Raw genomic sequence first — 16,811 nt, 5'->3', positions numbered from 1 at the left:
GCCCTGTATCCCAACGATCCCACTCTGTTTGATACCTCAAAGTCAGCCCTTCCTCTTGTCCTGAGGACAAGGCACATAGCCATTTCATGGTCATATTTTCAGGTTGACCCTTCTTACATGCACACACCCACACAAGATTTGTCTCTCCCCCAGCAATTTCCAATAAGTGAGCTCTACCCCGATCATCAAGACACTTAACCAGGCCCTGAATTCAGGAAAAGAAAAGAAAAACTCCTTACATATATGTATAAATTTAAGCAGATAAATCAGACTTTAACAAAACTCTTTAACCAGAGACACACAACAAAAGTAATCTACAGATATAATTACTTTTTATTTACGTAAGCTGAGGATGTGTATTTGGCTCAGGACTTTTTATCCATGACTTTAAAGAGACTGACTGCAAATAATATTAAAAAAAAAAGTAAAATTAATCAATATTTTCAAAATCATCACAAATTTTCAATATTTTCAAAATTGTCACAAATTTTGAAAACACTTGTATAAATTCAGAAAACTTTGTGTACCCTTAAAGGGGCATAATTTAGTTACCATTTATAATGATATTTGAAAACATTAGTTCTTTACCCCAAAGTTTCAACACAGACATATTCATGATGAGTGTAATTTCAAGAGGGTATCAAAAGTGATCATGGTTAGAAAAATATACATATTTTGCTTCTGGAAAAGAAAAGGTCATTTGAAATATCCATCAAATAAAATACTAAATAAAGTCTCTCCACAGATTTTTTTCACAGTCCAAGATAAAATGTATGTTTATACACAGCTTATGCAGTCTGTCATTTTCAAGGTAGAGTCACAGTTTCACCAGTACAGAAGAACAAAATCTGTTGTTGCTCTCCAGACTGTTGGCTGCACCCACGTGTGATTGTTTAGGCAAGCCAAAAGAGTAGAGCCATACAGCAAAACCCAAACCAATCATAAGAAAGGTAGAGAAAACGCAGATGCACAAGAGCAAAGGAAATCACACTGATAACAAGAACATTGATAGGAACAGTGACCAATAGGAATAGACATGAACTCTTTAGTAGCATGCAGTAATTCCTACAGGAAAAATAATCCCACCACACTCCAAGTATTAAAAGGACACTTTTATGGTGCTTTTCATTAATTCTAGAAGTAATATTAAAGATTACTGTCTACTGGAAATAGCCTGGACTGAATTTGTTTCAGTGGATACAGTTTGTTGCTGTGCTTCAGTTCATGGCAGTGTTAAACTTCAGTTGCACACACACCAAGCAAAACAACCCTAAACTTCCAAGGTTTTAAAAGGAAGTGAGATAGGAAGAAATTTTCAAAAACATGCTTTCACTACCTGAGTGCACTGCAATAGCCAACAAAGCAAAGGTTTAGTTATTACTTGTTAAAATGAAATCTGGTGAAAAGAAGGAATTCAGAAGAGCGACATGGCACTTGCAACAGAAACTGAAATTAGTGACACATCAAGATCTGACATCCTTTACAGTGTCTTTTGAAGTGTCAATAGAGCAGTATCTTAGCTGCAACTGAAACAGAACAGAGGCAAATCCTAATGAAATAACCAAATCAAGAATGTTACAATATTTCAGTAATGAAGTCTATGAAACTACAGAATAGAAAAAAGCATGAAGGATAATAGCAGCATATGGTTTACAGTTTTTACTTCTCAGTTTATTAATATTAGTGGTGCACTCAGCAACGCATAAAGCAAGGAAAGAAATTCTGTCAAAACTGCAATTATCTACCATGTCAACACTTAATTATGGTCCTTGTAAACAGCTAACTCCTTTTTGAACTTAAATTGCAAAGAAAAGAATATTTACATATAATATATATGTATATAACCACAAAACCAAAATTAAGTTAAAACCTTATCAAGGAAATTGCATTTTGAGAAGAACATAATACAATATTAAATAGTACATGTCCAAAGATTTTGAAGGCATTGTGATCTTCATGCTTTCTCCCTCCAGTCATTTCTCCCTGGATTTTAATAGACTAAATACTTCATTTCAGAGTAAATAAGTGGAAATATTATAGAGCAGCTCCGGTAAAGAATAGCTCCACTACTGAAAATTGCTCGAGGTGTGGTGATCCAGGACTCTGACTTAAAGCAAAAATAAACAGCATACAAGGCCACAGCAAAGAAGTGGCCAATCAATACCATTGGTTTAGGAGATAACCTGCATTAAAAATAAACAGATAAAACTAGTAAATAAACAGAATCAGAAAGGACTTACAAATTTCCATTTTACAAATACAGATCTCCACTCAAGATCACACACCCCCTTCTGATTTAGGCAGATCTGGTCCTGCCAACTCAACTGAAAAATACAAACTCGGTTCTCTTGGGCTGCTCCACACTCTACTTCTACAGCACAGCCAACACACACTGCTGCTTTCCCTTCATTTCTAGGACTCTTTGTCTACCTTATCTTCCACCAGAAGAATATTTTAAACAGGCTTTTCAGTTTTAGCTCTCATTCCAAAGAGAGAGAAATATAAAACCACTCATTCTCATATGTTCAGAGTAGTAGGATTTACTGTGCATTCACAAGTTTCAGAGGGGTCATTCAAACACCTTCATAGCTAGAGATTTCCCAGCTCCTTACAGCTTTTTATGGGAGGCCTCAACTTCACTACTCTCAGTTTGTCAAGTAGGAAACATCTCCATCAGCTGCTCTGCTGGTCTGGACCCCTCTACCTCATTCACATTCCTGTGCCAACTACACTAGGTGCCACTAGCTTTTAGTGGCCATTTTTACACAGAAAATAATAATAAAAAAAATTTAAAACCGAAACCAACCCACCAATCTCAGCACTTAAAGACAGTTTCTAATAAAGCTCCAACCTTTAGTATAATCTTAATCTAGACTCATGTGGGCCATCCTCCCTGTGTTGAGCTGCCTGATGGGGAGCAAAGCAGATCTCACAGGGGCTCACAATAAGCACTGCCAGCACAGTGAACTTACACTGAGAGCAATCCAACAGGACCTGAGACACATTCTCCTCCAAGTCTGAAGTAATGGAAACAGGCTTTCTTTAGCTGATGCAAGGAATCTACAAAATGAATTAAAATTAATAAAACAAATATAATCAACACATACTGAAACATTTTCTGCATACACAATACTGGTATTAAGTCCAGGATTTTGGTAACTGCTGTTCTGTTCTATTGAGCTGGACTTTAAGCTGCTTTTATTTATACAAAGGATAGTCTTACAGAATATCTACATATTTTTGTATTAACTGACTATTGTTTTCTTTGTTTTGGAGTTTTTCTTTGGTTTGTTATTTAATACTAACTCCAGACTTGCCTTCACATTGCTAAAACTCTGTCTAAAAAACTAGGCAGAGAACACAAGAAAACTTATTAAAATTCCTTGATTTATATATTTTTAATATATAACTATATATATATATATATATACACACATATACATACACACACACACAGACATGCACATGCCCTTCCCAGTCATATTTATTAACCTCTGACTAATTTCAACTTGGTAATCTTTAAGATATATTTACCATCTGTGGCAGCAAAGAGTTCATAAAGTGCCTGGGCAAGAACATTCACTACAAAAGAATGAGATTTTTTTCTCGACCAGTAAAATGTTCTTTTTGCCTGAGAAAAAAAATAAAAAAAGTAGTATTTCTGTCAGTAAATACAAAGGAACATTCAAAAGATTCCCAAAGAGGTGGCAAGAGTCATATTCATAAACATGTAGAAGGGATTTAGTGATATGCTAGATCGATTCCAAGCCAGGTCATTAAGGAAATTTGGAAACTTCTTGAACCAGTTATCCAGGCTCCTCTTGCAATAATATAGGGGAAAAAAGGTAGCTTCAGAGCATGCTTCATCTCATCCTAGGTGTCTGGGATACAGCTGAAACTTGAAGGATAATGCTCAGCTAGTTCCCTCAATTGACTGATAATAAGTAGGAAATAACTGGGAGTCTGAGGTGACTAGCTGAGATGGAGGTATCTGCATGTGGTCAGGTAAGTCCCGAACTTCAGGGTTCAGGTAAGTCCCGAACTTCCTGACATTCAGGGTTCCTCAAAGTGCTTCTCAATTTTCAAATACACTTTTCGAATCGTCTACTTGTAGTCTACAATTATACTATCTGTAATTTAGACAATATGTCTAATCCCATTAAAAGCAGTAAACAAATAAATAAGAAATCTTATTATCTATTCATCAGAATTTTGGGACTAAGTTTCACTGAAAAAATAAACCTTGCATGAATACTGATTGTGTAGATCCTGGGAGAGAAGGATGCTTTCTAACTTACTACTCAGAATAATGCAGCAGGAAAGAGGCCAGTGGAGCACTGAGATGTCTCTTGAAAGACTGGGTACACAAGCTCATTATTGTCCAAGCTCCAGTCACACAAGTGTAATGGTCCAAACCCACCATGTTTAGGATCAATCTGGTTACAAATACATTATTAAAATGGGAGTATCAGGTTATCCTAGCAAAGCATCCTGACTAGACACAGCACACCAATCTCCTTAAGTAAAACACAGCAGGTCAGTGTGCAAAGTTTTGAAACTGCCTCTTGCCACACAGCAGTCACAGCCCACAGCTCCTCTGGCAAATGCCTGATGTCTGATTTCAAAGCCAAAGCTTTGAAAACTGCATAAAACTTAGAAGTGTGTCACTAAATTGCATCAAAAGCTGTCTAAAATAAATCCAAAACAAAGAATCACCTTAAGAACGTCAGCATCTTCATAAAGGTCTGGGATATCCTGAAGCAAACTTCTCCATATTTTAACATCATTTAAAATAACACTCATTCCTCCACCAGTTAGAGGGTGTCTTATATTATATGCATCTCCTAAAAGAAGAACACCTAGGTAGAAGAGAAAAAACAATAGGAGACTGCACAACCATTCCATAATCTTAAAATTCAAATCCTCTGTAAAAAACATCAAACTTACTAAGAATTCATTCCCACTAGAAAATAAGATGAATAACAACTAGAAATTAAAAAAAAAAAAAAAAAAAAAAAAAAACACTAAGTATGTCTTTAAATTAAAAGGCTTAAAATGGCTTTAAGATGATCAAGGTCAAACTATTTTTTTCCCCTATACATATGCATGTGTCAAAGAACATGCTTTTTAAGTTAATTTCTTTACTTTTTTAATCATGTTTTCTTAAAAAGACCACATTTGTTGAACAACTGAGTAAATTAAATTTACAGATAAAGCAGGCATTGATTTAATATCTGGTGTCAATATAAACATTCCAGTTAAATTATGCCCAAGGTACACATTTTCAAAATATTATAGTTCATAGAAGATTTATGAGACAGTTGTATTGAACAACAAATACCCATCTATGACAACAAAGTCCTATGCCCCAGAAGATGTTTATAATGCCTTTTTCATTCCTTTTATTTCATAATACACACCTTTCTTGTTTACAGCTGAAGGAGGCAAGAAGCTGGCTGGCATAGTCCTTAAACGATCATTCTGAACTGCTATTAAGAATGGTTCCTTTAAGTGATCTGCAATAACCAAGTATTTTAGTTACAGTAGTTAGACAAAGTCACAAATAATTTGTACACAATCCATTTTAATCTCTTTTTAGAGCTCTCACAGAATGGTCTGGGTTGGAATTGGGCCTTGAAGATCATGCAGTGGCAACCCCCCTGCCATGGGCAGAGACACTTCCACAAGACCAGGCTGCTCAGAGCCCCATCCAACCTGGCCTTGGACATCTCCAGGGATGGAGCAGCCACAACTTCCCAGAGCAACTTGTTTTAATGCCTCACCACCCTCACAGTAAAGAATTTGTTCCTAATATCTAATCTAAACCTACTCTCTTTCCATTTGAACCCATTCCCCCTTGTCCTGTCACTGGATGCCCTTGTCAATAGTCCTGTCCCATCTTTCTTGTAGACACCCTTCAGGTACTGGAAGACCAAAATTAGGTCCCTCCACAGTCTTCTCTTTTCCAGACTGAACAAAACCAACTCTTGCAACCTCTCCTCATAGGAGGGGTGCTCCATCCCTCAGATCTACTTAGTGGCCTCCTCTGGACTCATTCCAACAAGTCAATGTCTTTACTGTGCTGGGGGCCCCAGAGCTTTATATATTCCTTCTGAATTGCTAATCTCATAGATGTGATCTGAACAAACTTGTGTGTGTTGTTGTGTAGTGTGGAACCAAAGAAGGGTAAATGGTTACTGAAACAGTGACCACACACATGGAAAAAGCCACACAGTTCTATGAATTCAATGAAATGTGGGGGTTTTTTGACATATTTAAATGTGACAATTCTCTAGAAGTCTTTCTAGGCTTACCAGGTAGTTGTGGATAAATGTTCTCAATCATGTACTCCTTTAAATTTTTTGGCATTTCCCCTCGAATATCAACAAGAACCCGAGTTTCAGTTGAAGAAATCTTATAGATTAGCACTGGACTCGTTTTAGCTAAAACAAGTTCAGCATAATTAGCTTTAAACTGTGATGCATCCTTAAAAAGGAAAGAAGGGGAAGAAAGATTGATTAATGAAAGGATATTAAACATCAGACATACAAAATAATTTTCTAAAACACCTTTAAATAAAATCCTATATCATATTAAGTTTGTGTTATTATTCTCTTAAATGAAGAAATGTTTTCAAGAAGAAAGTTCTGAATTTCAGTGTAGCAACAATTCTTTTGCCAATACATTTTAGTATTTACTAGAATCACTAACTTATCCATTTCATTTGAATACCTCATCAATATTTAGTATATGCCATTGAAAACCTGTAATGTAATAAATGTAGTGGTTTTCAGTAAGATCATTTTGTTTTCTTTTCATAAAGAAAGTGGTGGGAGGGAAAAAAAACCACCAGTCTAAATACAACTACTTGGAGACACCAACTGAAGAAAAATTACAATTAGGTCTTAAAGGAGATTGTCGGGAAAGGCGCTCTCTACAGGAGATTCCAAAAGTAGAGAAACTTAGGCAATACTAACTAGGTTAGAGACACAAAAAGTGCTGAAGTTCCTACAAGTCAGTGTTCCCACGCTAGTGAAAATTCTGTTAGCTTCATTTCATTCTCCCTCAATTACTTTTGCTGTTAATGCATCAATTAATGCAGCAAACACAAAGATCCAGACAGGATTTCTACCTGGATTCTCCAACCACCCAGCTACCAACTCAGATTCCCAGTCCAAAACCAGGATACCACCTTCTCTCTTGAAGTTTATAGGTCCTGAAGGCAAATGTGTACCTGTTTACAAGGTATCCCACCTTCAGATATTTGGAGTATTCCACCTTCTCGAGTAGAAAACATAGGTGGTTTGACTCACAGTTGCTAGGATGATCTAAAATTCAAGATTTTTACTCCCCGAACAAATACTATTATAAAATAAAAATAACTCTTGTAAAAAAAAAAAAAAAAAAGAAAAAAAAGAGTGTCACCATCTTAGGCACCAGCATCTTAACACAAGCCTGTCAAGACACCTGTGTCCAGGGAAACAATTTTACCAGCTGGGTTCCAGGTTTACAATGGTGCCTACTTTAGATCCAGAGCTTAGTGCTAAGTAAGACACAGCACTAATATAAAGTAGTGGCTATGTGTGGTCTAAGATGCTGAAACATTTTTTCTTAAAAAAAACTAGTCGAGTGAGTCCAGTGCTCAGTTTAAAGTAGTTATGCTGCATCTTAAACACTCACTTGTTCAGCGATATATATGCTTAAGGTTAACCCTATCCTCCACTCCTAAAATCAGAAATCTAACTTTTAACAACCACATCCACCTTAAAAAACAAAGCCAAAGCAGGCTCAGAGATACTTAGAGTGTTTCAAGAGTTGAAAATCTGATCTGTAAGTGTAACTTACATGTTAAGTCTGACAGAGTAAGTTCAACTATCTCCTAAAGCTGGGACAGAATATACATCAACACTTCAAGAGTTAAAAACATTGAACAAAATTTCCAAGCACTTCTCAAAGGGACACAGAAACTGACAGAACAGCTGGATAAATACCTAAAAGCACAGCTCTAATTGATTCTGTTGGAAAAGGAAATGAATAGCAACATACTCAGTGAAATTCAGACCCACATTACGAAGCAGCAGCATAGTGGTTTATATAATACGATACATAAAAGTTACCTTCAAAATGCAACCAACAAAATGGGATGAAACAGTAACTTTGTTGGATACCAAGTTTTTCCTGAACTTGGAGAAAAGTCCATCAGCTACAACTGTAAGTGGAGCATGAAGTTCCTGCAGCATAAATTAAAAATAAAGGTATGACACTGACAATTTTGCTCCAGAACAATGAGAAGCAACTCTCAAGCTCTCCTTTACAATTGTAAATGAGATGTTTTAAAAAACAGTAGGCATCTAAGAGGATCACAGGCCATATTAACAACATAGGTATTAAGAAATACTGTGGGTTTTGCCTTATATTCATACTTATCTGTTTGCTACACAAACTGATCTAACAATATACTACAGCTTTTTTAGACGTATCCAGAAAACACAGCTATGGGAACTGTGTAGAAAGTTGGCTTAAAAAAAGACAATAAAAAGGAGTATTTGCTCCCTTCAGGATGTAATGTTCATAAGAAAAAAGAAAACAAAGAAGAATTTCAAATTAAAGAACTATGCATAAGCAACTAAAGAAAACCAAACCAAAGTGTAACAAACTGACAAGCAGTAAGCATAGGGGCTCTTCTTTAAAAGACCAAGCAGGGAACTCTGAGCAGTTCCTAGTCTACTTTGGAACATAGGGCATAGGCTGGAGATTCCCATCTTCCCCATCAGAGCATATCTCCATAACTTTAGGCAGCAAAGGAACTTCAAAGTCCACAAAGAAGATTACAGATTTGTTTTTCCTGAAGAATAGGCAGCATATCCAGAACGTCTGTACAGAGGTTCTACCCAAACTGGTCTTTTCTAAACTTACTAAGTTCACACAGTTTCATAGCATATTGCCAGCAGTTTAGCTTTAAAATATGCCAGAATTCTCTTTCTGTCATCCAAGGAATGACCAGACAGAGCTGTCTCTATGAATAGGTAACTTCTTCATTTTCAGTCGCTCACTAGACGGTGGCAGTATATGTGGAAATGCAGACTACTATACACAGGCAAAGAACAAATCTTAATATTGTTTTTTTCACCAGGAACTCTCAAAAGACTTTAAATTCCAGACATATGAATAATGAAACAAATAATGAACTGAATTCTCCAGAGACACTGAAAGTAGAAGCCACATAAAAAGTTATAACAAGAATTCCCATATTCTAGTATGCGCTGGAAAATAATCTCCCTTTATTAAATCTTTCACTTCCTTAATAACTGCATTATTCCTGTACCAATGCTCTGAAATACAAGGGTTTTTTTAATTATATATATATAAAGCAACCCTCAATTTTCTTAATAGTTTAACAAGGATTATAACAGAAAACTCTTACCTTAGTGTCTCCAGTTTCTTTGTCCTTGTACTGAACACCCACGACACAGTCATCTTCCTCAAGTAACTGTAACACAGTCCCTTCAATGAATTTTGCACTGAAATGGAGGGATTAAAACAGAAGAGGATTCATGATGCCAACATTTCAAGGCACTAGATACAGAAAGAAAACCAAATTTTAAACGATCTTGTCTCTGCCAACATGGTTTAAATTTTGCAAAAAAAGTAATCGTAAACACTTTCTGAAGCCACATTAAATGTCAAAAAGTGTTGGTCATAAATTTCACTTTGACATTACCTTTGGTTTTATACCTGAATATTCTAAAAACCATACTGTTTATCATAAACACCATACCACTTAGCAGAGTCCCCAGCTGTGCCCCATGGCCTGGTGAGAGATGCTGAGAGGAGTTTCACACCTAATAATGGTCAGAAATCAGGCAGCTGACTGAGTCATCCCTGCTAAATGCTGGGAATTGGCTGACAGTGCAAGTGAGACCTAACTCCAAGGAGAATTAAAGAGCAGGATCAGCAGCACTTAAACCCTTAACATGTACACCAGATAAAAGTCTAATTCTCAGAGCAGTCCAAACTAACCTAACCTGTTTAGGACACAGATATCTAGCTAGTCACCTCAGGAATTCAGGATAGGGTTTTGTTTTGGTTTTTTTTTTCTGTTTATGCTTTTAAAGTTCTGCTAATGCTTACGCTCGTATGGAGCATCCCTTGCTTCTACTGCCCAACCAGAACTATTTTGAGTTCAGAAATTAAATCTCTGTAAACTTATATCCCTTGTTGGGTCTGAGCTGTTAGACCTCATCACAGCACTTCAGACTTAGCAGCTCGAAATGGGACACTCTTTCCCTCGCAAATATTCCACATCTTGAAGAACTGAGCTAAAGGTGCACATGAGAATACAACAGCTGCTATTTTAGGCTCTTAGAAGGAATATGAGCAGTTCAATTAATGTTTCTTTACATGTCATCCAGCACGGACATTTCAGAGCAGATCGTGACAGTCTTAATTTGCCAGGCAACAGGCACGTTGGCTGTATCAAAATATGAATGGTTATGAGTGAGCACACAACAGAAACCTCAACAGCAAAGGAGTGCAGCAGCATGCCAAGGAATCAGATTCCTGCAGATCCTATTGGCTTTAAGTTTATTTTATAGTTGTCAGTTCAGTTACCTATGTAAGTGCTTACTTCTTCTGGTTGTCATCCACTATAAATCAGTTTATAATTATATATAATTAGTTTATTATTATAAACCAATGATGCCCTACTTCTTTCTGCTGCAAAAAGAACTTTACTCATCTGAAATACATTCATTTTGCCTAGTACTTATAAAGAGGATATACTAATCAGTAATAATTATCCCCTATATCTTCAAAAACTTTGTAATAAAAACCAAAATCTCCTGGCACTATTAAGAGTTCTTGATCTTTTACTGCACATAAACATGCAGTTTTCTATGCCACAAACTAAATGTCAAGCAAGCATAAGCATACACAAAATAAACATTAAAGAGTGTGTAGAAAATGGGAAAAAACTAATTTAAGTCACAAACAATTTTGCTTCAAAGACTGTGTACAGCTACTTGGGAGTTTTTCCCACAAGTTGAGAATCAGATGCCCAAATTTCATTGAACTTAGAGACTCAATAAGGCTTTAGCTTTCAGAGCTAGTGAACACAGTTGCCATTAATTTTAACTGTACTACAGAGCTGCTATCTTTAGTACCACTTTTAGTAATTCATATGATATAATTAAAATGAAAGGAGAAAGCAATTTTACAGTTCAGAATAAAGATGTTCAGTAAAAATATGATAATGCCATATTTCCCTTGTAAGGGGACATATGGTGTTATGATATTCTTAGGGGAAAAAATTATTTTGGGCGGAAGAAAAAACAACACAAAAAAAATACCACACAGAAAACAGCACCTAGAATCCATTTTGTTTCAAAAAAAGTTTACCTCCCATCTCTTGTATAAAAGAAATAAAACAGCTAAGAGGAAATACCAAATACTATTTTTTCTCTTCATTATGAAAAGAAGCTGTCTTCAAGATTCTGAAACATACAAGTTAGTAACTGGAAAAAGCTACTTCCATTTAGTGCTTCTTTTTAGTTATTTTGTCTCACTTCTTGTTGTCAAAAAAGAAAGCAGAACAACATGCAAATGTAAACACTTGATTTCTACCATCACTAATAACATCAGTGGAAAAGCTACATGCTACTGCCCAGTGCAGGAAGGTTGGACTACATGATCTTAAAGATCATCCCTTCTAATCCAAACCATTCTGTAATCTAAGAAATTGTGCCAGATTTACCACTCATGTCTTGTCCAAAGTTCTGTGCACTGCTCACCAAGAAGAGGTCACTACTTCTGGTAAAATGCCAAACCCAAGAATCAGCAGAAGAGAATCAACCCTTCACCTGTGAACTGTTCTCTCATACAGATGGCCAAATACCTTGCCTAATATTTAAAGCACATACTCCGGCAGTTTAAAGATTAAGTTGTCCCAAAGGGTGATACATATGCGATATATATGATGTGTATGTAACTTATGAACTTGTCTACAGAGAGCAGAATGAGTAACTATAGCTGCTACTTTCTCTCACTCTTGTTGATCACAGCCCTCCGTGGTGGCACAGAGGGAAATGGTTTAGGAATATCATGCAAATGATGGGAACAATGCTTCTGAATCTCTGGATCCCAACTGCTCTGTCCACAACATGACTCACTTGGGCTCTGCCATAGCTGCCCTTCGGAGACCCATGATAAACTGGCCATGATGAAAAGATCTTCCACTGGCCACACGTCCGTCTTCAGATGTTGGATAAGGAATCTCAACCTCCAACTTGCTCTCTAGGTCATGAATTATGTAACCATTTACTATTTGTGAATCAATACCTTCTACCGTATCTGCAAGATATAAGCCAACAGAAGGGTTAAAACAAGTCTTTAAGAAAGCTTAATTATTTATTAAAGGCATTTCTTTACATAGGATCCAATTTTCTTAAGCACAATACACATTTTGAAAGAAGAGTATTTTCAAAACAGCAAGCTGGAAATAAGCAAGCGATTTTAATTCAAATGTAAAGCGCAGATAATGTTTTTCTTAATTTTTCCTGTAGGCATGCTTTTACTAAATACATCATTGAGTGTAGTAACTCTTGTGTTACAGATCTATATACATTTTCAAATGTACTCACCTTCAAGACCCAAGTCTCGAAGAGCATTAAATCCTCCAGGCTGCAGCAATTCTCCAACTATCCTGTCAGGTTCTTTCAGGTCCCTCTCTATCACAGTCACCTTCCTTCCATCCCTTGAAAGCACTGTGGCCAAGGAAGAACCAAGGACGCCTGACCCCACAATGATAATTTCTGGATCATACCGGGGTGACAATGCTGCATTTGGAGTGGTCTCTGTCAGATACACATCTGAGAAGTTCACTTCTCTTTTACCCTTTAGAAAACAAAGCCAACAAAGTTACACATGCCAATGGATCTGTACCATAACCCTGTCAAGAGCTGATTTTGGAGCACTCTGAGCCAGTGGATTGAGGGTGCATTGGTAGTTGGAAGGCATCTTCCAGTTTAGTTTTGTCCAAAATTGAATCAGTCATACTCTACAATGCAACAAAAGCACAACAAGCAGAGGAAAGAAAAACCAACACCCCTGCAAACAAAATCAAGACCCTGGCCTAAACTTGCCCTGTTGATCAAAGACAAACCAAAACAAAGCTGTCAGAGAGACTGAAAGCTGCTATAAAAGGCAGTTAAGAAAAGGCTGTCCCATATTCTTGTCCTGTAAAGTAAGACTGATACCTTCATGCCAGTGAACCATCACAGCATGAAGGCCTTAGCACTTTACAGTGAAAAAGGTACTAGATTTACTGGAAAATGTATTTTTCTAGAAAACATATTCCTTTTTAATTACACTCTAAGTGAACCTACCTAACTAACAAAATAGCAACTTATGGTAATATTCAACATGGAAAAGTGTCAGCAAAAGCAGGTGCCTGGAAAATATTATTAAGAAGTGGTCCTGAAATGAAAACTCATCTAACAATTAAAAGTATTACCAGAATCACCATTCATCTACATTTAAAGAATTGATATACATTGGATTGGGCATCATTTAATAAAGAAACTGGTATCTTAAACCAGCTATGTTATAGAACCTTCCAAACACCACCTAATACACTTCAAAGTAAAAAATAGTTTTAAGGGCAACTCCAGTGCAAAGCTGCAAGTCATTTGTCCAGCTGGTAGATGAGAGTTCAGTTCAGTCTTTCACAAATGCCTCAGCACTGCAGTGCTGACATTGGTAAAAATACAATTGCATCAGTGAAACAACACTGACACCAGAATTTCTAGTGGCACAGTGTCATGTTTATATCTACAATACAGCAAGGGAATGCAAAACTACCTGAATTCAGGTAACACAAGAAACTGGTAAAGGCAGGCTTTAACAGAAAAACAAAATAAAAATCAAAAACCTTTGACTTGCAGTCAAAACCAGTTTCATGTTCTTCTGTGCAAGGGGTCAGTGCTCATGTGAAAATGCCCAGAAGTACATAGGAAAGTAGCCAAATACTGCTGACCACAGATGTACTGGATATCTATGTCCAGTTCATAGTCCTGGATGGCAGGACTCCCGCTAAGCTCCAGGCACCACCTACAGCTCTCCGCTGCCCCACAGCAAGGCTAATGCTGGGTTCAAGGGAACAGACTGACTGACTATCTGAGCAGGTTCCGTACCAATTGTACAAGCAATAGGTCAGCAACAATTTCCCAGTAACTATCTGCAGTTGTCTAAACAAATGTGTTTTATCCATAAATATTAGTAAGCTCATTAGAGAGTTACAGAAAGGCAGAGGTTGGAAAAGGTCTTTGGATGTCTTTGGACATCATCTGGTCCCCTGTTCAGGCAGGGTCAGAGCAGACTGGCCTGGACCGTGTTTTGGATACCTCCAAGGATGGAGACTCTACCACCAAACGTTGTATTGCTCAGTCACCCTGACAGTAAACAGGGCTTCCTGATGCTCAGAGCAAGCATCCTGTATTTTGGTCTGTGCTCATCACCTCTCATCCTGTCACCTTGGCCCAGTCCTCTTTGCACCCTCCCTTCAGATACTTACATACATTGACAAAATGATGAACCCCCTCAGCCTTCTCTTCTCCTGGCTGGACAGTCGCTCAGCGACTTTCCTCATAAGAGAGATGCTCCAGTCCTTTATCACAGACTAGCAACTGAACATATTTTTCTGCTCCTATAATAATAATCCTTCACTCCGAATCTTTCTTCAAACATATTTGATTTGACGCTAGAAAATCCCTGGTCTACTACTTAAGTAAGTTTCACTCTTTCTTTTGCCATCCAAAACTAACACAAAATATGACAAATCAAACATCCAGCATCTAAAGACAAACCCTCTCCACCCCTTTCTTAGCTCTTTTCCCACACCAGGGCAGAGGGTCAGTGACCAGAGGGAAGAGCAGCAGGACCTTGCAGCCCATGTGCCGTGTCTGAATCGAACTTACCTTTCTGGATTTGGGTTGTTCAACTTGTTGAGATCCCGGGGTGGGTTTGGCCCAGAAGAAGCCTACCAGCGGCAAAGTTGAGAGCACATCAGAGAGCACCCCCAGGTGCGACTTCTGCTTCTGCTGCTGCCGCTGCCTGGGCCCCCTGAAGTGGTACCTGTACGACAGCACCAAGCCGAGCGAGAAAAACACCAGCACGGAGAGCAGTACCTCCTTATTAGCGTAAGTCATGAGGTCTCCACACTTCTTATACACGTAAATGAAGGAGGCGATACCCAGAAAGGTCCACATCATGAGGGTCACTGTTTTCGATTGTTGCTACAAAGCTTCACCGTCGATAGATGCTGCCCAAAGTAGGGTTTCGTGCAAGGGATAAAAAAATGTATGTATTGAAAAGCGACGATTTCCTTTCCAGTGGAAGGTGGGGAGATCTCAATGGAAAAACAAGGAGGCCCGCAAGAGGAACAAGCCCCACCTCGCCAGGCTGCCACAGGAGCCTGGACAGAGGTTCCGAAACCGGAAAAAAAGAATTTAAAACGTCTTTTCAATAATTCGCTCCCGGACATGCGATGCCGGAGGAGCTGGAGCTCGTCCCACCGCCCCCCGGGTAACCCTTCCGCCGTGCCCAGCCCCGCTCGGTGCCGGGACTCTCCTCCGCTGGCGGCAGCGATGCGGCCGGAGCCTCACGCCCGGGGATGAGGCAGCGGCGCCGCGCGGGGCGGGGGGAGGACGGTGCACGCCCAGGGAGGCGCGGCTGATGCTCTGCTCTACCTGCCCGCGCCAGGGCACCCCGCAGCCGTCTCACGGAGAGAAGATGCGGTGCCGCTGCCTCCCTCCTTGACCCGGCTCCGGCGCCCGGCGGCGCCTCGCGGCAGGAACGGGGGGTGCGGGAGGGAACAAGGGGCAATAGGGGCGAATGGCGGGGGCGGCCCGCGGGAGGGGCGGCCCGCGGCCATGCTAATGAGTAACGGCCGCCACCGCCCCGCGAGCACCGCGCGCCCGTGCCTCAGCAGCGCCGGCCAATCGGCGGCGCTATGCCGAGATGGCGCTATGGCCGCCGACCAATCGGAACGCCGGGAAGGCGGGGCTTGCGCCCGCCGGGCGATGTGACGCGAAGGGCGGGGCGGGGTTGCCGTGGTGACGGGATGAGGGGCGGGATCGCTGAGGGGCGGGAGGCCGAGAGCTCCGGGCGGCGGCACCGCCACCGCTGTGTCCCCTGCTTGTTTGGGCCCAGAAAGCAACACCGATCGGAGAAATTATAGAATCATGGAGGAGTTGGGTTGGAAGGGACATTAAAGGTCATCTAGTTCCAGCTCCCTGCCGTGGGCAGGGACACCTTCCACTAGACCGGGTTGCTCAAAGCCCCACCCTTGAGCACTATCAGGAACTGGGCATCCACAGCTTCTCTGGGCAGCCTGTTCCAGTGCCTCACCACCCTCACAGTAAAAATTTTTTACTAATATCTAATCTAAACCTACTCTCCTTCAGTTTGAAGCCATTCCCCCTTGCCCTGTCACTCCCTGCCCTTGTGAAAAGTCACTGTCTATTGTAGCCCCTTTACATACTGAAAGGTGCTGTAAGGTCTCCACAGAGTCTTCTCTTCTCCAGGCTAAATAACCCCATCACTCTTAGCCTGTCTTCATAAGAGAGGTGCTGCATCTCCTTGGATAAACTTTGTGGCCCTTGTCTGGACTCATTCCAATGGATCCATGTCTGTCTTGTGTTGGGCTCCCCACCTCAACAGTGAGGTCTCACCAGAGCAGAGCAGAGGAGCAGAATCACTTCGTTCAACCTGCTGGTCACACTTCTTTTGATGCTGCCCAGGATGCAGTGAGCTTC

At 39.6% G+C, this 16,811-nt stretch overlaps 1 protein-coding gene across 1 annotated transcript; it reads right to left on the bottom strand.

Annotated features, from left to right (window-relative positions):
* Positions 1 to 315: 315 nt before the first annotated feature.
* SQLE (squalene epoxidase) lies at positions 316 to 15,891 on the bottom strand. The gene is made up of 11 exons (XM_069005468.1): positions 14,973 to 15,891; positions 12,639 to 12,891; positions 12,168 to 12,348; positions 9,425 to 9,521; positions 8,118 to 8,231; positions 6,315 to 6,486; positions 5,421 to 5,516; positions 4,717 to 4,859; positions 3,535 to 3,631; positions 2,973 to 3,060; positions 316 to 2,183 (listed from the first exon to the last, which is right to left on the bottom strand). The coding sequence occupies exons 1-11, from the start codon at positions 15,264 to 15,266 to the stop codon at positions 1,991 to 1,993; spliced, it is 1,728 nt and encodes a 575-aa protein (XP_068861569.1). The 5' UTR covers positions 15,267 to 15,891; the 3' UTR covers positions 316 to 1,990.
* Between the last annotated feature and the right edge of the window lie 920 nt (positions 15,892 to 16,811).

This window comes from Aphelocoma coerulescens, chromosome 2 (genome assembly GCF_041296385.1).
Source record: "Aphelocoma coerulescens isolate FSJ_1873_10779 chromosome 2, UR_Acoe_1.0, whole genome shotgun sequence".
Taxonomy (NCBI): domain Eukaryota; kingdom Metazoa; phylum Chordata; class Aves; order Passeriformes; family Corvidae; genus Aphelocoma; species Aphelocoma coerulescens.
The sequence above is the reverse complement of the archived record's forward strand: the minus strand, read 5'-3'. Positions and strand labels throughout refer to the sequence as shown.